The sequence below is a fragment of the Temnothorax nylanderi genome, unplaced genomic scaffold (genome assembly GCF_030848795.1).
Source record: "Temnothorax nylanderi isolate EJ_2023f unplaced genomic scaffold, tnyl_v1.0 TNYL_tig0008_pilon, whole genome shotgun sequence".
NCBI classification, from domain to species: Eukaryota; Metazoa; Arthropoda; class Insecta; order Hymenoptera; family Formicidae; genus Temnothorax; species Temnothorax nylanderi.
The window spans coordinates 1,408,052-1,429,558 of NW_027249070.1; the positions used below are offsets into that span (position 1 = coordinate 1,408,052).

The 21,507-nt window shown below is 42.3% G+C and overlaps 4 protein-coding genes and 1 non-coding gene across 8 annotated transcripts; 1 reads left to right on the forward strand and 4 right to left on the reverse strand.

Annotated features, from left to right (window-relative positions):
- Nucleotides 1-216: 216 nt before the first annotated feature.
- Rpl3 (ribosomal protein L3) lies at nt 217-4,004 on the reverse strand. Its single transcript, XM_071723315.1, has 8 exons — nt 3,876-4,004; nt 3,291-3,483; nt 2,700-2,868; nt 1,880-2,015; nt 1,602-1,788; nt 1,084-1,286; nt 657-812; nt 217-473 (listed from the first exon to the last, which is right to left on the reverse strand). Exons 1-8 carry the CDS (start codon nt 3,876-3,878, stop codon nt 276-278), a joined length of 1,245 nt encoding a protein of 414 aa, XP_071579416.1. The 5' UTR covers nt 3,879-4,004; the 3' UTR covers nt 217-275.
- Nucleotides 3,556-3,631, reverse strand: LOC139785969 (small nucleolar RNA U43). The gene has a single exon (XR_011722139.1). It is a non-coding gene; the product is annotated as a small nucleolar RNA U43 (small nucleolar RNA).
- Nucleotides 4,005-4,663: 659 nt separating the features above from the next.
- On the forward strand, nt 4,664-11,812 carry Nude (Nuclear distribution protein nudE). Of its 3 annotated transcripts, XR_011721491.1 has the most exons (9): nt 4,664-5,050; nt 5,328-5,561; nt 5,859-6,149; nt 6,224-6,360; nt 6,424-6,609; nt 7,105-7,226; nt 7,648-7,856; nt 8,140-8,207; nt 10,060-11,812. XR_011721491.1 is itself a non-coding variant. In XM_071723326.1 (8 exons), the coding sequence occupies exons 2-7, from the start codon at nt 5,476-5,478 to the stop codon at nt 7,813-7,815; spliced, it is 990 nt and encodes a 329-aa protein (XP_071579427.1). In that variant the 5' UTR covers nt 4,664-5,050; nt 5,328-5,475; the 3' UTR covers nt 7,816-7,856; nt 8,140-11,812. The 3 variants fall into 3 exon arrangements, 2 of the variants coding, with proteins under 2 accessions (XP_071579427.1, XP_071579432.1); XM_071723326.1 differs by having other exon boundaries at nt 8,140-11,812; XM_071723331.1 differs by lacking the exon at nt 7,648-7,856 and having other exon boundaries at nt 4,665-5,050.
- Nucleotides 11,813-11,903: 91 nt separating this feature from the next.
- Nucleotides 11,904-15,607, reverse strand: LOC139784178 (histone H3.3A). Of its 2 annotated transcripts, none has more exons than XM_071723347.1 (3): nt 15,409-15,607; nt 12,960-13,095; nt 11,904-12,866 (listed from the first exon to the last, which is right to left on the reverse strand). In XM_071723347.1, the coding sequence occupies exons 2-3, from the start codon at nt 13,085-13,087 to the stop codon at nt 12,584-12,586; spliced, it is 411 nt and encodes a 136-aa protein (XP_071579448.1). In that variant the 5' UTR covers nt 13,088-13,095; nt 15,409-15,607; the 3' UTR covers nt 11,904-12,583. The 2 variants fall into 2 exon arrangements, with proteins under 2 accessions (XP_071579448.1, XP_071579441.1); XM_071723340.1 differs by lacking the exon at nt 15,409-15,607 and adding an exon at nt 14,044-14,201.
- A 444-nt stretch (nt 15,608-16,051) lies between these two features.
- On the reverse strand, nt 16,052-18,689 carry LOC139784193 (histone H3.3A). The gene is made up of 3 exons (XM_071723359.1): nt 18,531-18,689; nt 17,753-17,935; nt 16,052-17,449 (listed from the first exon to the last, which is right to left on the reverse strand). Exons 2-3 carry the CDS (start codon nt 17,878-17,880, stop codon nt 17,167-17,169), a joined length of 411 nt encoding a protein of 136 aa, XP_071579460.1. The 5' UTR covers nt 17,881-17,935; nt 18,531-18,689; the 3' UTR covers nt 16,052-17,166.
- Between the last annotated feature and the right edge of the window lie 2,818 nt (nt 18,690-21,507).

Genomic DNA, 21,507 nt, shown 5'->3' on the forward strand with positions numbered 1-21,507 from the left:
CAAAAATAGTTAGAGTGAAAAGAGAAATTGATTTAACATAACTCTTGAGAACGTCTAATTTTCTTTTCTCAAAAGAAGCAATATTCTTGCGTCAATAATCCCAAAATGTATTTTAAATAATTAAAACTGAAACAATGATTCGTTATTTAGAGCTTCGAATCCGTCTCTTCAAAGGATATACAGGAGAAATATGTGAGAAAATGATTAAAATTAGTCTAAGATTTTTAAACATTTATTTTTTTTTCTCTGCAAATCGTGCACAGTAGAATATGGTTTTACTGCGCTGGCGGGGCGGTCGGCACGCCGACGGTTCGCGCTTCTTCCTCGCGCAGACGGTCCTTCTTGAGTTGTCCCATGAAGGACATCTTGTCGACGGCGGTCTGGAAGCGACCGTGTCCGAATTTGGAGCTGGTGTCGATGAACTTGAGGTTGATCTTCTCCAGCGCCGACCTCTTGGTGTGTACCAACAAGGACTGTAAAACACGTTTCCACGTTATGTAACTTCGCTCATATAAATATTGATTGATATAATGTCAAATATTTAATCAGTCCTATCATAAAACTATCATGGTTATCAAATTTGTATAAGGCTCTTTAGAAATGCATCATGAGAAAGTAGAACGATGTATCGTTTGTCCATTAATGTCACTCCTTACCTTCCTGAGCGTGATCACGCGCTTTTTCGGGCCCATGCAGCATCCCTTGATCATGATGAAGTCATTGTTCACTTCGCCATAATGCGGGAAGCCACCCATTGGCGTGATGCTCTTGTCTGTAAGATCATACTCCGTCGAAGCGTTGTTCTTCACGATCTACAAATGTAAAAAGACATTACGATCAATATCAATCCCGATCAATAATTTCGGATAAAAGAATTCATGAAGTTAATAATAGTGACTTTGTAACTTGTCTTGGAGGCCTAAAGCACTAATGTGAATTATGCATTAGGTACTATGAGCAAGTAACGATTATCTCGCCTCTTTGAAAGTTAAGAATCAATCTTTTTCTCGTGTACCAAAGATCGACATAGGGAAAGAGGCACGCCGGATAACTCGGATCCAATGGATCCAAAGCGATAATTACCTTGCCGTCCTTTGTATGGATGCCCTGTCCGATCCTGTAGATCTTCTTGTTCATCTCGGTACGATGGTGGTAGCCTTTCTGACCAGCGCGTGCGACAGTGAAGGACACGCGGCTGGGATGCCACGCGCCGATACAGGCGACCTTTCTCAGACCCTTGTGGGTCTTGCGCGGCAATTTCTTCGTATGCCACCTAGACGTGACACCTGCAAGAAGCGGGAAAAACGTTAATTTTTTAAGAATCACCCACGCTCGTCGGACAAGAGAGCCAGATTCGATTCACAGTTAGTATTCTCTTCTTCGGTAAAGGACTTCAGTAGGAAGGCAGCATGGTATTATCCTCAAGATAATCAGATAAGTGCACGTCATGCTTTTTTCATCATATAGTCCTAAGTGCTTTCTTGAAAGCATGCTTCTCAGGATGTGTGTGCCGGGGGCAGGGCGCGGGGGGTGCCAAAAAGTGACAACTCCGGGGGGCAAACAGCACACACACAAACACATACATATGTGTAGAAACGTACCTTTGTAGCCTTTTCCCTTGGTAACTCCAATTACGTCGATCATCTCATCGGCAGCAAACACGGTACTAATAGGCACAGGTTTCTCCAGATGATCGCGCGCCCACTGCACCTTGTCCTCGATAGTGCCGCCGTTCAATTGGATCTCCATGATATGAGCTTTTTTCTGACGCTGCCTCAACAGCTTCATCTAAGAAGCAATAAAAAGATCAAGTTAATTCTTGATTATCGAGTATATCTTTATTTCACAATCTTAATACTTTAATATCGTCGCATCGTACCTGAGTATGCGTGATGATACGAACGACGCTGCAGTACTTCTTGATCTTCTTGAGATCCGCCTCGATGGACTTGCGGCCGAGGTCGTCTTGCCATTTCTTCGACGCTTTCGTAAATGCCTTCTTCTTACTCTTGTACCTGTCAGAAAATCAATTGCAATGCCCGTCTGTGCACGTGTCCTACGCCACACTTGGGTATCTCTGTAACGTGCCAGTCTCATCGTAATGAGCGGAGACTGGGCACATTTCTTGGACCAACCATGTTAAAAACTTTAACGGCCATATCCAAGTGATTACTCTCATCGTGCGAGCGGAGAGCTGTTGCGATAATTTTAGTATCCGTGTACGTAAAATAAATAGTTTGATGTGAATAGAAATGAATAGTCTTTTAAAGAGAAGAACTGTACCAGGCATGGTTTGTCTCAATGGTCACTGCCCAATGGGCTCCAAAAAGTCTATGGAATATACCTCGCTTCCATGCATTCTGCGTAAACAGAGCACAGTGTTTCTCTTCGACGTGGCAGTCTCGAGAACTTACTGCATTAAAGACAGCTCTCGCACTGCAACCCAGACGGATCAACGTGTTTCCACGTTGATCAACGTCCAAGTTAACACGTCGTAAATTCTAACATCAATATAAACATGCCTACTTGTTCTCGACCATCTTAAGACCTCTTTTTTTTAGCTAAACTTTTCGCACGGTTCATCTTTCCTCTTTTTTTCACGTTGGAGATAAAAAGAGAAAAGATGAACCATGCAAAAAGTTCAGCAAAAAGAACAGACCTTTAGATACATATAGCAAATGCGGATGGTCTCTACTAACCAGTTCTTGTAGAAACGCCTGCGGCAATCCTCCGACAGATGCTCCGCCCAGACAGTGGCGAGCGCACGAAGTCCATGCGGCGTTTCAATGTATCCGACAAGACCAACAACGATCATCGGCGGCGTCTCGAGGATAGTAACTGCCTCTACGATCTCCTTCTTATTTACCTCTGTAAAAGAACAGTTGATATTTAGAAGAGGTATAAAGTAATAAAGAAACAAAGCTTATTTTAAAAAGGGACTGTACTAGGTATGGTTTGTCTCAGTGGTTACGGCCCAATGGGCTCCAAAGAGTTTATGGAATATACCTTGCTTCTATGCGTTCTGCGCGAGCAGCGCACAGGGTTGCTTTTCGACATGGCAGTATTGAGAACGTACTGCATTGAGGGCAGCTCTCGCACCGCAACCCAGGTGGATCAACGCATTTCTGCATCGATCAACACCCAGGTTAACACGTCGCAAGTTTATATGCGTTGTTAATGAAGCATTAAATGCAAGGAATGTTTAATACACTTAAATCCCTATTGGTTAAGTCTTTAATAACTTTATCATAACATCAATTACATTTTTTTTTCCTGTAATAAATACTTACTTGAGCCAGGACGATCAGCTTCTCTCACGACGTGAGTCATACCGGCTTTGTAGCCGATAAAAGCAGTCAAGTGCACAGGCTTGCTAGGATCATCCTTCGGGAAAGCCTTCACCTTTCCGCGATGCCTTTGGGATCTCTTCTTCGGATAGAACCCCATCGACCCATGTCGAGGGGCGCTAAACTTCCGGTGCGACTGCAACACGAGATGCAGAAATTTCAGCCGCGTGGCCCAAGAACGCGATCAAGTTTTTTTGCCAAAAAAAAGAAAATCAGACCGCCCTAGAGTATTTCGTCAAGGTAATTCAGACGAAAACCATAAACTTTGTAATCTAAATCATCATTTAGTGATATAAATCGCTTCGAGGCGTCGCACGAGAAGAGCCACGTGCTCGTAAAATCGTCTCTCGGTTGTTATCGCAAAACGCAAACGATATCGTCGATATTAGCTGTAATATTTGTTTTAAAATTCGAAGAAAATATTCAAGAATACGATTGCGTAGCTTTAAGACGCCGATGCCGAAGGAAATTGCAAATATCGTTGGATTCGGTAAACCTAACTTCTCACGCCGCACGCGTTCGACTTACCATGGTGTCGTTGACGAAGAAAATGGAGGAAGCGAGCCTCAACGACCGGCTTTTATAGCCGGCTAAACACTGATTCAAACCTTAGAAACTTGAATTCTCTATCCCGCTAGTTCTTTACCGTTCGAGTTATAAGTTATTCCCTGGCCCGTACGCGCCAATCACCGTCCCCCTCGACCGACGTATAGTTGGCAAACAAATTAAAAATTATTGAAAATTATCTAATCCAATCGTTTGGAAATCATTTGGAGATATTTGGAAAAAACTTTTCAGAGTTTGGAAAACCATATAATAATCACAATTAATTAAAATCAATTAAGCGTATAATTAGCAGAAAGTGTCTAAAAAATATTTTTTTTAAATCCAATCGCTCCAGAATCATTTGGATAAAGTGTCGATATAATTGGGAATTGGGATTTGGGAATTGGAATTTGGGATTTGGGAATTGGGATTTGGGAATTGGGATTTGGGAATTGGAATTTGGAAATTGGGAATTGGGATTTGGGAATTGGGATTTGGGATTTGGAAATTGGAAATCCCAAATCCCAATTGGTGGTTCCCCCTCGTCGAGGTGAGATCGGAAATGCGTGTAGCGTGTACTAGTCTAGATTATCCTCGTAGTCACGGGCCGCCTGTTCATTTGGCGTCTTTAAATGCCATATTGTCCTCGGAATAGAGGCAGGAGCCAAATAAACAAAGAAGAAAAAAAGGCGTCTTTAAATTGCTCCAAACTTCAGACCGGACGAGAATTCTCGAATTTCTCCTTGAAGCCGAACGTTTATCCGGTTCATCTCACGCTCACGTATTCCTTTGTATACTCACGCACGCTCTCGCATTCCTTTGCATTCTCTTTAACCTATCCGCCCACCATATTGCGCGATCTTTGAGCCCGAGTCAGCGACCGAGCACTCGCCATCGGTGCCCGCGACAGTCCGCGATCAAATGTGAAAGTCCGTAATCGCCGCGATTGGCCGCGATATTGGCGAGTGCGAGGCGCACCAGGGGATCGAGTGCGCGTGCTCCACGCGAGATACGAATCGACGACATCCGTTGAAAGGCGCCCGTCTCGCTATCTCTCTCTCTCTCCCTCTCTCTTTTTCTCACCGTCAGTGCACCACCGATTTTTCTACGCGCCTGCCTGCACCTCCTCGCCAGCCAGTGTGACTCATAATAACACGGTAATGACATTAGCGTTACACGCGACTACGTCTCGCCCGCAGAGTGATTGCCCAAGTTCCGTTCGTCCGCGGGACGTCGAGAACGCGTTCGAGAGGTATCCCGGATACCTGTCGGCCGATCCCCTACGACTCCGAAAACTCTCTACCGTGAGCGGGATTCCGAGGGAGAATCGCAGAATGCGCTTTCGACACGCTCGAGACTAACGGCTCCCAACTGTAATGCTGAAGGAAAATTTCACGCTTAAATGTTTAGACCTCTCCTTGATTTGTATCTTAGATCGAGAGATTTCGTCACCCCTGCCTTCTTGCGGGATGTCAGCGTGCAGCACGTGAGAGAACGATTACATCTGTAGCATCTCGGAGACGTTAGAAGATCGGGAGTACAACGGGATTGCACACAGCCCTTTGTTCATCCACAAGGAGCAATGATGGATTTAGATCCACCAGAATTTCTGTCAAAGGACGATGAGATCCAATATTGGATGGATCTTGCGAACCAACTGCTTCAAAGGTATATTGTTTTTGTATCGAGCTTCAGCGATGTAAAATGTAATCTTTTGGAGTCAAAGCAACATCGGTGTTATCAAGATTATTATTTGAATCTTAAATAACTTAACAAAATCAAATGAAAAATGCTGTTATTTTGCAGCCCTACACAATGTTGTTCTATTCTAAGATTTTTTTCTATGTGATTAGAATGCAAAATTTTATTGCAGCATTCTTTGTACATATTAAACATAATAAAATCTACTATAGTGATTTCTTTTCAAAGTAAAAGACTTAAAAATATTGTTTATTAATATCACAGGAAAGATGATGTCGAGCGAGAACTGGAAGAATTCCAAGAGAATTCACAGATGCTGGAGAAAGAGCTGGAGACCTCCTTAGAGCAAGCGGAAAAGACGAATAGGGAATTGAGACAGAGAAATACAAGACTCGCCACAGAAGTCGAGCAGTTAAGAACGCGACTAGATCAACAGTCTACGGATTGCGCCATGTTCCAGGGAAAGGCGCAGGATTTACAGCAACAACATGAGCATCTACTGAAGTACATCAGAGAACTCGAACAAAAGAATGACGACTTGGAAAGAGCACATAGGTATTTCATATTTTCTTATTGTAAACTAATTGTTAATAATTTTACGGTTAATAAAAGCTATATTTCTCTTATAGGATAAATAGGGTTACGGAAGAAGAAATAGAAGCTAAGTTTAATTTAGCTATAGAAAAGAATGCCTTGCTCGAATCGGAACTCGATGAAAAAGAAAGCCTGAAAGTCATAGTGCAAAGACTGATGGACGAAGTTAGAGGTAATTGATAATCCTTTTACTTACATTTAACACAACGACAGCTAATACTCGGCGATATTTTAGACCTGAAGCAGGAGATACAAGTACACGAAAGACATCACGCCGATAATAACAAGTCTGCTGAAAGAGTTCGTAATAGCATCGTCGATAGTAACAAGCTACAGGCCGAATTGGAGTCGAATTCACCCGCGAGCCAAATAGTCCCACCAACCATACCTCAGAATAATACGACGACTTCACCGATAAAAAGTAGGTTATGCAAAATTATTGTTAAGGCAAAGTGTGTTTTTCATTTTGCTTCGAGAAGGCAATCGTCAAAATTGAAAAATGTGACAAATCATGCAGATGTCAAAAAGTGCTTGAATGGTTAAGAAGATAAAAGTATGATAACCGTGTACTGCAAAAAATGAAAATTTCTAGAATGATTATAGATTAATCTCTCTTTCTATAATCTTTACTTCATTATTTATCTTGAAATATTTAACCATTTAACAACTTGTGAAATTAAGAAGAGATCAAAACAATGTGCAGTATGCATTGATGTAACTAAATAAATATTTTTGACAGTATTTTCTTTTCCTTTGTTTTGGCTTCTCCAAAAATTCTTTTGATATAATAAAATTATATAAATCTAATGATAGACATCAAATTTATAACTTTAACAACTTTAACAAATTTATCATTTTATTTGGCTACAAATGATAATTATAAGTCATTCATTTTTATTCTTGTGTTTTCCGCTAGTTGGACACGGGATGGTAGGGGGTGTTATTGGGAACAACAATAACAATGTGAGCCAACCATTGCCACCCTGCACTAGAATACTGGCAATGAATATGATCGGTGACCTCATGCGAAAAGTCGGGGTAAGCATATGCAATACTTTGATAATATTTCCTTTACTATACTCATAGTTTTCTAAGCTTGAAGCATGGCTTGTATGTTTTTCTGTATCTTTACGCATAACGTAAATGAATCTGTTTTCTATTGCTGAACTAGTGCAGCCAATTCAGCAATAGAAAACAGACCCCATTATACCCTTTATAGTTGCTGTATATGAATTTAATGGTACAAAGCAATTATTTGTGTTGAAATGGATTCAGTTTTTATATATACAGTCAAGTACTTGTTTAAAGATATTATATCGTAATTAAGTTGATAAAATGTATAATTGTGTATATATGTAATATACAACAAACGTAAATATTTCCTACACGTTGTAAATAAGTCGGACTTGATTTGCACTTGGAGTTGGGAGGTAGTGTGATGTAGCTGGCATTTTGGTAGCTTGACAGGTGGGTCTGTATGAGCTGTAGGAGAATAAAATGCACTTGTCCGGGCGGAAAAATATCGAATACCACTTCGTCTACTGGCCCATCGGCGGCCCAGACTCACGCGTCTCCTCAGTGTATAAGGCAACAACCTAGACCGACCGCGTGCAGATCTTCGTCGTGATTTCTCATCATTAAATTATTTTGCATCTCCTTAAAGAGCAGGTCTCAATATTTTATTTTTTCGTTTATTACAAACGCTTTTGGTCATCTACGTTTCATTATCCTGGTTTACGCATTGCCGAATATTCCATACCCATATTTAAGTATTAAAACAGTGACTCCATGTGCACCTAATATTCCTGTTAATCTAACATTTGTCACAGCCTTGTTAATCCAACATTTGTCGCAATCTTGTCAATATAACATTTGTCGTACTGTCCATCGTAGCTCTGAAGATATCATTGAAAAGTAGCATATTTCTAATCACAATTATTCTTCTCTACAGGCGTTGGAGAATAAGCTGAACACATGCAGAAACGCGTTTCGAGAAGATCAAGTTCGCGATCTCTACAGGTAACACAACAGTCACGTTTTAATCATGTTAAATTGTGTTGTTATATTCCTGTTTTATCATACTCACTGCACTCACAAGTAAATATGATGTATTTATCTTACTTTTTTTTTTATCGTGCCGTATACAATCAGTCTCGAAAGCACATTCTACGATAAATTTCAAAATTCCGAACAAAATCACATGAAATCATATGGTACACGATATACTCACTGACTTAATCGTACTTATTGTTAGTGTAACATGTTGGTTGTGTTTCGATTATTCTTGTTACGGTCAACGCCAAGACCTGCAATTTATATGTATAAATATATATTTTTAAGGCTTTTTACGCAATATTACGTAGTACTGATCTTCCTAGAATATTGAGACGTTTTTTTGATAGAAATAGATGTCTCTAATTGATAGATGACTGCCCTTATTACATATAGCAAAGATTCTTTATTTTTAATTAAATTTACGCAATTAAAAATTTCTTTACATTGTGTTATATTTATCTTAATTTGCTCACTTATGACTATTTATAATATGTTGCTTCTATATTATATATATATGTGTAGGAAGTTTATAGCTTGCTTATGCTTCTTAGATCACTGTTAAAATTAAGTCTACAAGCAATTAATGACAATGACGTAGTATTTTAATTACTTGTATATTTCCTAAACGTGTTGTGCCACGTTGAGTATGTTCAAAAATAAACATTTTATTATTTCCTGGATTAGAAGCTACATGAAGAATCTAAATTTTATTTCATCAAGTTTAATAATTTCTTCGAAATTTAAAATTTATTTGTGTACATATTTATTTCCCGAGATAAATATGTACAATGATTCTTTATACTTGTGTTGCATGCACAAGAAAGATCTTAATGCAAAGTGCAATAGATAACATCTCCCTCAGTGTTTGAATTTTTACATACAAGTATAAATTTGAACATAAAGTAGTTACAGTTAAAATATATATATATATAATATACACACAAGAATACACGTGCGTATATAGTCTGTTTCTCTCAATCACAATTCGTATCGTTCCATTGGAGTGATAGATATGGCTGCGTATTTTATTGCAATGTTCAGCTTGCTAACGGATAAATATTACATAAGTCCTCTAGAAAGACTCGTTGCAGGAAATAGAGCAGGTCATTATCATTTTTATAATTAGTGCAACAGCTAAATCTCGCGCGCGTGTAGACGAGGATACATACAGCCAAGTACAAAAAGTTTTAAAATTGTGAAAAACTGTGGTAATAAGCTATACATAAATTTAGCGATAAAATGCGTGTACATAATGTATATAGACGATAAGCACCACGGCACGTGCAATTACATTAAGAATTTGTTTCGGTCCTAAAATAAAAATTGTAAAATAAAAATGCGCAGATGCGTGTGATGTTTAGACAGCTTTGAAGCAGTGTTCACGTACGTTGTAAAGAATGCTTCTTTTTATTTATTTACTGCCATATTGAGTCTATCAGTCTATGCTGACGAGAGATTATTTGTGGCTCAATCTATATAATTCTGTAAAGAAGTATTGACGGAGACAATGTACATACCGCACAAAATACGAAACGCTACACTTGTGAGTCCCTCCTTGCATGAATTAGCTACCGTTATTTTTATTGCATCCTTACGTACAGTATGACAAAGACGTCATTATTAATGTTACGTTTTCTTTTAACACATATATGTCAAATTAATTTCAAAATTGTGCATTCAGAGAATCTATGCACGGATGTTAAATCACAAAATGTTAATTTTCGCAAATACTCGTTCGGTATATTCTTTTTTTTTTAAGCACTAGATAAACGTAAAAATAATATAACGAAAGATATTGTTGCGTCTGTTCAATTAGAGCTAGACGACAGGTCCGAAGCCCAGCCACAGGAAACAACAATCACATTCGATTGTAAGCGAATGTAATGGAAAGGACATAATCGCAGCGATCATATGTCCGTACGTCACGTTGCAATCCCGATGTTAACGTTAATCGGAAATTTTCTTAAGTGGATTCGAGTTTCGTTAAGTTAGTCACCGAGAGCTCACGCAAGATTTGGAAGGCGTCGTTGTGTCTCGGCGTGAAAAATTTGTTTTCTGGTATATAGGGACACAAGATAAATAGATCTTCATGTATTCCTCGGACGTATGAGTCTCCCGGTAGCGGTACTTCAGGCCGCGTCAACGATACTTGTCGCGATAGCTTATTAGAAAACATTGTATAGAATAATTATAACGGCACGTCGATGAATCATCGCTATCATCGCATAATATCCGATTGTTCCAAGTGTGAAGTGGATGTCGAGTGACGACTGTAATTATTGCGGGCGATAGTTTTTCAGCGATACCGACAAACGTCGTTAACAGGGAATGTAGTACCGCTACGGTATACCGTGTCTCCGTTCAACATTTTTGTCACAATAAATGAAGAATATATTTTATTATAAGAAAAGGAAACTTGTCGCTGTGTAATAACTGAAAATATATTAGTACTGACGACTTCAATCGACCTCTCCACTATGCTAATGTTCAAGCCTACACTACGCTACATTAATATAATAAATATATGTGATTGCCACGCGCGGCAACGTATAGCCGTGTAGCAAACGATAATTAATTGTCATGTAAATATAATAGAAAATAACAAAGATAAAAGTAACAAAGTATCGTTACTTGTATATCCGAAGAATATTTATATATCTGAATCAGGTACTCTTTTTCTCTTTGCATCAATCGCCGTCGAGACGTTTCGTGATTTCCTTCTTCGACATCGCGCGACACTAAAAAAGTCGCTTAAAAAAGGAAATTTGTAAATATACGGATACAAGAGAAGGGTTTGAGGCAATAGGATATTAAGCCACACGAAAATCTTAGTGCTCGTGCTCTTTTACGAAATCGATGACCTCAATAAAATCTTGCATTCCCACCGGGGTTGATGTTAAGGGATAGGCACAGATGTTGCAAAATAAAATAGCTTACGATTCGTAGAATTCTTTAAATTGTTCCTTCATTAAATTTGTGACTTGCTGTATTATTGCCTCGAACACTTCCTGTGTATCAAGTATAAGTAGCAGTGATGGAAAAATCATTATTTATTAAAAGCGAAATATTTGTGACGTTTGTAGGTAATTACACAAGTAATAAATAATTTTTGAACTTAATAATTAACGCGTAGGGTATAGTATAATTTGTATTTACCATTGTCTATATAAATAATTAGTGCGTATACTTTGTAAAAATGTGTACTTTTTAGCGCTTTAAACGTATTTCTAAACATACATAATTCTTCTATTTTTTTAATATTCTGTAAAAATAAAATTCTTCAATTGGAAAAGTAATTATTTTTTCGCGACGAACGATTGGATCGACTCCAATAATTATATATAGGTACACAAACATGCGTTTATTATAATATATACAAAGGCTAGCAAAATGCAATTGTGCCGAGTTTACATCTAAAGTTTAGTTCTTTAAACTGCATTACAAGAAAAAAAAAGAATTGTCGGCAAAATCTATAAAAAAAATTGTTATCCTGAATAGAAAATCATAGTCTCGAATTGTATTATGAGAGAATGTGTGAATTTCGATCAATAAAACCCCTATTAATTTAATGACGTACATGTTCGTGATTCAAATGTAAATCCACACTTAACTTTCACAGGCGACTCGGTTGGAGTAGTTCGGACAAAGCAAAGGTAAAAATCGTGCGAATTCAGATTTATTTACGAAATGCGTTTATTTTTACACAAATTTTTACACAATGCTTAGGTGATTCAAAATGATTCATGTAACTCGAGTACAATCAGAGATCTAATATGTTAAGCACTACATCGGGTCGCTATGAGGGTGTCTTACTCTAATGCACACTTTTTTTCCGAGTACTGATAACGATATAATGACATTGTTATAACATTAATGACGGTAAAAGGGGTAAATAATGAAGGGAAAGAAAACGCCAACTAACGATGTCTAATCAAAAACTATTATTTAACAAAACTCAGCGTAAATCAAATCGCGTAAATCCGTGAATATCCACCCGGTATACATATATGTGAAAACTGAAAAGCCAAGTGCGTTGAGGTTCCAAAAGAGAAAAAGAAGAAAAAAAAGAAATAAAAGAAAATAAAATGTGCCTGTACGACTGCGATATCGCGAGGTCGAATTCTGTGTAATTTTAAAATGGGGGCGGGAAGGGGGGGGATAATCATCGGAGGGCGATTAATGCTACAGCGCGTGTCTCTATGTGAATAAAACAAAAAAAATATATAGAGCTTGGAATGAAAGTGCTTCATCCACGACGATTGCGAACGGTAATTAATAATAATAATAATTAATAATAATGATCGCAGTGAACGGTATGTATGCGAGTTACATAGCGTCTCTTAAGCACGCTCGCCGCGGATTCGCCGGGCCAGCTGGATGTCTTTAGGCATGATCGTGACACGTTTGGCGTGGATGGCGCACAAATTCGTGTCCTCGAACAGGCCGACCAGGTAAGCTTCCGACGCTTCCTGAAGGGCGCCTATAGCGGCGCTCTGGAAGCGCAGATCGGTCTTGAAGTCCTGGGCGATCTCACGAACCAGACGCTGGAACGGCAACTTCCTGATCAGCAGCTCAGTCGACTTCTGGTATCTTCGAATTTCTCGAAGCGCCACGGTACCGGGCCTGTCGCGGAAATCGCAGAAACGCTATAGTCGTGGCAACTATTCGTCCGGGACACAGTTTGGCGATATTTTTTTTTTTTTTTTTTTTTAATACCTGTAGCGATGCGGCTTCTTCACGCCACCGGTGGACGGCGCGCTCTTCCTCGCGGCCTTGGTCGCGAGCTGCTTACGGGGGGCTTTACCTCCCGTTGACTTACGGGCTGTCTGCTTGGTACGCGCCATGATTCAACCTGCGACAATAATTGTCGACTAAGTACTAATCCCGGGGATCGAAGGGGGGAGGGTTTCGCAAAACGTAAAGAAGTAGAGATCTTTAATCTCAGGGGCGGAGAAGGGGGGGAATTTGGACTCGCACGACCGCATTCAACGCTATCGTATTTCCCCCTCCGTCGTCAGATTCAGTTTTCGAAGCTAATTGCATGTAATTAGAGACGAGCTGCAGTCGTTGACAATTTCTAATCGGCAAACGCGTACAGCGACGCCGAGCGACGAGCGACGCTTGTTAGAGCGGACAAGTTCGGAGGAACGGGAAAAGCGGTGGTGGGAGGGAAGATGGTGGGGCGCGGTAATTGTAAGTTAGGGGGGGTGCATAACTCGTCGCGGTACGCGCGGAGGAACCGCGCACCGAGAAAACGCTGCACGCGTTGCGCAATGCACGAACTTTCGTTCCCCCGTGGCGTCGGTGACGGGCGGGGGGCGTGAGGGGGGGCGCGAGAAAGGTGGTGGGAACGAGGGAGAAAGAGAGGGAGAGGAAGAGACGGCGAGAAGCGAGAAGAGGAAAAAAAACCACGCGCTGTCAGCCGAGGAATTCGCGTCCGTGGCGATCGGCGTCGTCTCGAGACGTGCCCGAATTCTCGATCGGGAAGGGAACAGGTCGATCGGCGACGTCGCGGTCGACGATAAAACCGGGAACGGCGGTCGCGGTCGTCATCGCCACGCGCCACGCGCCGCCGTCGTCGTTCCCGCGACGCGTTCCCCGCAACGCCGAACGTCAATCGCAAAATGGTGGCGAACGTGCGGCGGCGTGAAAATTCGGGGAGACTTTTCCCCGAAATCTCGACGGTCCACACGGGCTCCCTGATCACTTTTGCACGTCCGTGCGCGCGCGCGCGCGCGCGAACGCAAAAGTGACCGCTCGGCGACGGGTCGGAAACCCGCGGGTTCGGGGTTTTACCTACCTGAGACGGGTTTTCTCGGGTACGAGCGGGGACGCGAAGCGAACTAGATACACTATCCGTTTCCTCGCACACTCCGATGGCAGTGGACGCTCTCCCGAGTCCACGGCTCTCTCGCGCGTCCCTACCGTCCCCCTCGCTGTCCCTGCTCTGCCTACCCCCCTGTCCCTCCGTCTCTCCTCACCGCCGCCACCGCCGCCGCCGCCGCGGGAAATTAAATCGTGCGAGAGGCACGTAGGAGCCCGCGGTGCGCCGCCGGCCAATCCGGCGGCGGGCCGTCGGCCGGCCGGCGCGTCTTATTGGTCGCCGCGGCATCGAGTGCGGCGCGAGTGCCCTGTCAATCGCTCGAAATCGTCCTACGATACGCTCTCCCGACCTCGCCGGGTACCCCCCTCGCCGGCCCCCGCGCCATGGTTTCCGCCGTCCCGCCCGCCCCCCGCGGTTGCGCTCGTGCCGATGATTCTCCGAATCGCGCACTCCTCTCTCGCGCGCGCGGAAGAACGCGGACAATGTCGCGCACCGCGTATACGGAGTACGGAGAGACGGGAGCTCTGTCATCTCGCGCGCCGGGGGGGCAGAGGGGGCGGGTAGGGGGCGAGTTCGATGGATCGATGGACGGCGCGGAAATCTAATGAGTTTTCAGGGATGTAAATGCCGCGGCGCGCCGCGTCGCGCGCGCCAAGAGAGCGGACGATTTCCCGACGGGCGCGAGCGAGATCAATAACGACGTGTTCCCGCCGCGCGCGACGACGACGAGGACGCTGGGCTTTTACGCTCGCGCGTAACCGCGGTCACGTGACCGCCGCTACGTACACGCTTTGTTCGGACAGCGCTAATCGTCCGCGCGTTGCCCGCGTTCCACGTTTGTTTCTCGTCGCGAGGGGTGGAGGAGGCGGAGGGGGGCCGATATCATCATCTGCGCAAAAGTAAATAGGAAATCGCGAGCGCGCGCGATCGACCGAATTGAGAACCAATCGGCCCGCGCACTTGGCGCTATAAATATAGGATATGTCATATGGCCGCGGAGGCGGGGCGAAGGGGGGCGGGAGGCGAGGAGCTTTGTCTCCGCGAGCGCGACCCCGCTCGTTGGGCAACCGCTACGCGGACGTTTAGCCTGGATTTTCGCTCGTTAACCTAGGACGCCGAGAAAAACCCTCGTTCTTGGGAATCAAAGACGGTTGAGGGGCCAGGCGGGAGGGACTCCCGTTTCCCTTGCTTCGGGGTAGGAGGGGTAGAACCGAGGTGAAAATCGAGCACGCGTCGCGGTTACTCCGCGCGCGTCCTCGCGACGATTATCCGCGCGAAATAGTCCCACATTCAGCTTCCTCCTCTCGAGGAGGGGGGAGGGGGGAGGAGATGTATACTCACAGCTTAATTACCGCGCGTAATTTCTCGATTCTCTTCGTCGTATCGTCCGGTCGACTGATCTCCGAGCTCGGGCTGTCCCGTCGTCGGCGTCGTCCACGGATCGCGAAAAAAAACAAAAAAAAAGAGGGAGACAGGTAGACACGGGCGAGGATGCGTGTGTCGAAAAGCGATGACGCGACGCTACTGTTTACACGCGGGAGAAAGGAGACTATCGCGCGATAATAGCGTGGGGCTGGCTGTGACGTAGGGCAAGACAATTTCGTTCCGCTTATCGACCCGCGAAATAGCGAGAGATCGATGCCCGGTCTAGAGTTTTGAGAGAGAGAGAGAGAGAGACCAAGAGCCCGTGCGCAAGTGCGCGCGCGTGCACGTACGCACGTTCTTGCGCTAGATTTTTGCGCACGCAATGCATATAGAGCGTCGCGCGTCACACGCATCGTCCTCGTCTCACGGCGGCGGCTCACGCGAATCGATAGCGATGTGCAGCTCCGTGCAAATGCCTGCACAGACGCGCGCGCGCGATCCTAGGCTTTAGAGCCCCGGACAGAGTACAAATAGTACAATGTACATATATGAAATATAAAACAAAATCACACACATATATACAACACACACATGTAAAGACGGGATATAAAAAAGGCAATTTACGTTACATCCATTAGAAAATGTATTTTGCTATAATGTTGTTATAATCATTCGGTTAGTACTATAATTATTAAGATAATTACAACCTATAATTGCGAATTCGCCATCGAGGGCTGCATTTGGAACGAAACGAAAGGAGCTGCCTTTGTTAAACAATATCGATTTGTACGAAATAGACGATAGAAAGTCAGAAACAAAACGTTAATTTTTTTACTTTATAGTGTACCTTCCAAGATTCCTGCGAATCGAAAAAATGACTGCAACGCCAATTGCAGCCCTCTTGCCGTATCTTCAATAATACGTGTCTAGATGTATGTATTTATTAATGATTTTCTTAGGGTTACATAAAACACTTACTTATTCTCTAAGCTTACAATATAATTTAATTATATACGTATATGCGCAATACATGCACTGATCTTTTTTGCAGGTCTAAAGTGTGAGGAGACTAAATGCAAATCGAACTATGTGTCGTGTAATAATATTATTACCAATAAACAATCAACTATCTGGTCTGTATTCTATCGCTCTTCGATACTTGTAGACATATCCCTTTATAATGAAAAGTGTGCATATATATAGCTGTACTAGCAGAAATAATAAATTTTGTTTGTACCTAAGGTTTTTTTAATGTTGTAAACGTGGATTTACTGCCTGTGCGAAGTAAGTCATCTTCCTCGATTAATATTCTAAAATAAAGCGCTAATACCAAGTGTTCTATGAAAAAGATGCGCGAAATCTATGAGATACATTTGCGTGTTACATATTTTCACTACACATTGAAATATTAAAAAAAAAGTGACTTCTCTTCGGACAATTTCTTTCAACTAATGACTCGAGCAATTTTTGTATATTAAAAGTAAATTACATCACTTTTTTAATTTGTCGATTTTTTTATCATTGGTATGAATCACTACGTCTCATTGCATTAGAAAGTCTAATGAAGACTCACTCGTTATTCTTCGTGTCTTTCCCTTCTATTACAGCGGTTGGCAGTGTGTTAACTATGATAAATATACACAGAAGAGAGTCAAGAAAAATTTTAGATGGTTCAGAAACGTCGAGTGTCCAAATAAAAGTAAAATGGGAACGCTCTGCGTATCCGCAAACGGTTTAAGCGCGTTCACCGCGAATTCGCCGCGCGAGCTGTATATCTTTTGGCATGATCGTGACACGTTTGGCGTGAATGGCGCACAAATTCGTGTCTTCGAACAGGCCGACCAGGTAAGCTTCCGACGCTTCCTGGAGGGCACCTATAGCGGCGCTCTGGAAGCGCAGATCGGTCTTGAAATCCTGGGCGATTTCACGAACCAAACGCTGGAACGGCAACTTCCTGATGAGCAACTCGGTAGATTTCTGGTATCTTCGGATTTCTCGAAGTGCCACAGTACCGGGCCTAAAGACAAAAGATAAATCCAAGATAAGACAAAAAATTCTTCAGAAAAAAAAAACATACTCGATCACTTTTTCTCAAAGACGATTTAAAATCTTGCTAAAGTAATTGTATTTAATTACTTCAACATTTTTAATTTAATTTTAATTTAATTCGCAGATTACAATTATCGTCGGTATTATCCAGAATTTTTTAAAATTGTCAAGTCGATAAGCACTTTTTTGTATTCTTTAAATAAATAATTTTGTTGTCGGGAGAAAGTTCATACTCGTAGATATTTTGTATGTAGTACACACGTATATATACCTGTAACGATGAGGTTTCTTGACGCCTCCAGTGGACGGCGCGCTCTTACGCGCAGCTTTGGTGGCGAGCTGCTTCCTGGGCGCCTTTCCACCCGTCGACTTACGAGCCGTCTGCTTGGTACGTGCCATAACTGCGAGCAAGCTTCCGTAGCTTTTCTCTTCTGTCTGTCACGGACTTCCGTCCCTAGTAGGACAAAGCACCAAGTATATACGTTAAGATGCTTACTTGGCAGGAGGGAGGAGAAAAAGAGAGAGAGAGAGAGAGCAGACTGTAATCTAGTCCCCCGCCGCGCGTGTACGTACTGGTACGTACACCAACGCGCACACACTGCAAAGGGTGGGGGAACAGAGGAAGAGAAAGGGCGGAACACACGAGAGAGAAGAAAAAAAAGCCGGAATGATCACCGGATATTCGATCGCGAGATCCTCGCCGGAAGTCGAAACACGCGAGATTTTCAGGACGGGCGTGGACGAATTCGGCGCGAGCGAGTCGCCGGGATGCCGTACGCGGGTGTCTCGCGACTCGCGACGTCGATTTCCCTCCAAAAGTGAGCGACACACAATAAACAAGATGGCGGCAGGGCCTAATGCACTTTTCCCGAACGAGTCACGCGCGGTCGCGGTAAACCGTTCTCCTCGCGGTTTTCCCACCGACGACGCGACGTCCCTTCGCGGTATCCTCGAGCGAGATCGACGAGTTATGCGTGAGATGCGCGAGGATACGCGCCGCGTCGTTCGACTGACAATCGCGATCGTCCGCGGGACACAACTCAACTCACCTGAATTTATTCCTGCTTTAAACGCAGCGACGCCTCTCACAAAGTCACTTCGATCGAGCACGAACCTCACGACTGGACTGAGGGACTGACGCGAACGTACTAAAACAACAGAGTTGCGTTGCCGTCTCGCGAGTCGCGCGCCGCTAAATTCTATGTACATGCGAAACGAGCAAGATACGCGTACCGTCGCGAGAGGCGAAACTTATCGATCCTCTTCGCGCGATTGGCCGGCGCGGCGCCCCGCGGGGCGCCGCTGCGATTGGCCGGGGGGGCTCCACGAATGGTGTTGCCACAGTTTTGTAATACGTTGTGTGATCGCCGTACGAACGTTATTCAAATGACATGATCCAGCTTTTTTAAAATATAATAAATATATAAAATCATAATAGTATATGATTTACCTCTATATTAAAGGCCTCCGCGCAATGAAAAGTATAAGGAACAAGGAACAGATATTAGCGATTAGGACTAAAGAATCAAGAATAAAGTTGGATGCACGATGAAAATAATACAGGCAACGGAAACGGGGAACACAACACAGACAATAGATTTTTAACCAATCGGATGCCGTGTATTAATGTTACACCAGCTTTATTCCTTTGATTTCTTATTTCTAATCGCTAATATCTGTTCCTTGTTCCTTATATTTTTCATTGTGCGGAGGCCCTTACTGCACAATTCTAATTATTGTCTATCTCAATATCAGCTAATATTACTTTTCGCGTTCGCTGTTTCGGTCTTCGTTCGTTAAATGTGTACGTAGCTTAACATGTGCGCGCCATTTTGTGGAAATCTATTGCACAGATTATTGTGTCTGTTGCAGGAAGTATCTTTTCCGAGATCAGCGTACCGTCACGTTTTACAACCATCTCGAATAAAAAACAATCCTCTTTTATTATTAATTGATCGACAAAATGAACCTCGAATTGCAGAAAAACTACGGGAGATTTTGTTCCCGTCCCCGTTCGCGATTTTTGCCCATTTCTAGAGACTCTTGGAGAAAACGTGTCCGGCCACGTGTGAGAATTTTGTCCATCTAATTGTCGTTATTAACGTTAATAACGCGTTAGAATGAATGAAGAATACCGGGAGAAAACTCGTCAGCGAGAAATCCCGAGGACGAAATCGATTGACGATCAATCCCCAGTACAGTGGTTGCACGTTGCACCTTACTGAAGTCTTTCCAAATTGAAATTCCCGAACATTCTCTCGCGTAAGCGTTGGTTAAATTCTTTTTTTTTTCTCGATTATTACTATTACTATTTATGGATTTATCAAAAAAATTGTGATATTACGATATCTATATTTAGAATGCAATACCCGCATATAAATTGCTCACTCTAAAGATGTCCAAATGCGTTTTGCGTTTTTCTAACAGAGATCTAAGAATGGAATGACTATTTACCTGATTTACTCTGTTCCACTGTCCGCAGGAGACTGAACGACGAGTACTTGAAGTTGAAATGGTCACGAATGGAAAGTGCTAAAGGCGTACCATTGGGAAAAACTCACTGGCATTCGGTGTCTCAGTTTTTGAGTTTTTCAGAAACACGCTCGCTAATTCTACCAATGAAATACGCTTCAAGCACTCAGTGCTGCCAGTGCCAGTGACTTTTTCCCAATGGAAAACGTTATAAGAAAAGGAGATGTAATAAAAAGAGACATGAAGCGTCAAATCGAAATTGAAAGTCGCTCTGTAAGGTAAATGTCTGGACACTCTGGACAGTCAATGGACATGTACCTATGTCTGGACACCTTTATCATTTTAGTCCTTAAATAATTATAACGCAAATTAAAATCAAAGATACAAATATTTGTCTTGTATTTTAAAACTTTAGTTATAATATCCAAAGTTAATTCGCGTTATACTTATTTAAGAACTAAAATGATAAAGGTGTCCAGACATAGGTACGTGTCCGCTGACTGTCCAGGCATTGGTACATTTATCTTAATTAGAAATAAATATCAATACGTAACTATTTTTGAGTTTAGTTAATTAATTCGATAATAAGTCCGGTTTAAAATAGCAAAATTCCAAAGGTTGCGTCAGAACACCGGAAAAACTCGAGAGATTTCTAAACGTTTCTTTTAGACGATTTCTTATTCACTATGCAAATATCGAATCCGTATAAGGATTGTGCCGCTGTCAATAAATATTATAAATTAATAAGTAACACTGTTTGATAAATACAATATTTATAATTTTTTTTTTCTGAAAAAATTGAAAGAGGAGAGATCGTCCGATTTTCCGATCCCTCAGAATCTGCGCGTTTGCTAAGAAAAGCTTGCGCAATATTTTGCAACCGAGCACAACGCGCGATGATTATCGCGCAATTATTGGTATTCCCGGTATTGCACGTTTGAATTGAACGCGAGCGCGGATATTAGGCTTGTTCGTTTTCGCTGCACATCTAAACTAGTACAAGCTAGAATAAAAAAATATATATTTGTTTTATTCTAACTTATTGCACTAGTTCAGATGTGCAGCGAAACCGAATAGGCCTATTATTTAAGATCTGTGTAAATTTTTCGTAGTTATCGAGCGAGCGACCGAAAGTAATTGAAAAGTATTTACATTATCAACTGTTCGACTAATCATCGATATATAAATATTTTCACGAATATCTCGACTAATTCTCGGTTATTATAAATATCTTGCAATTTTACCTTTAGAATTTTTAATAAGCGGATGTTTAATTATAAATTAACTAAATTAGGAGATATTTGTATATTCCTTTTGACATAAAGAGAACATATTATATTTATATATCGATAATTAGTCGAAAAAATATCATTTAGATACAAATAGGGCCCATCAGGACCCTCGGGCCTGGTCAACTTCGAGCTTCGGTGCCATGACATTGCACTTTTTCCTCTCCCCCATTTTCCGTAAATGGGGAAGAGGAAAAAGTGACACCCTGAAATTCTTGCGTGCCATCTCATTTCAAGATGGCACGCAAGAATTTCAGGGTGTCAT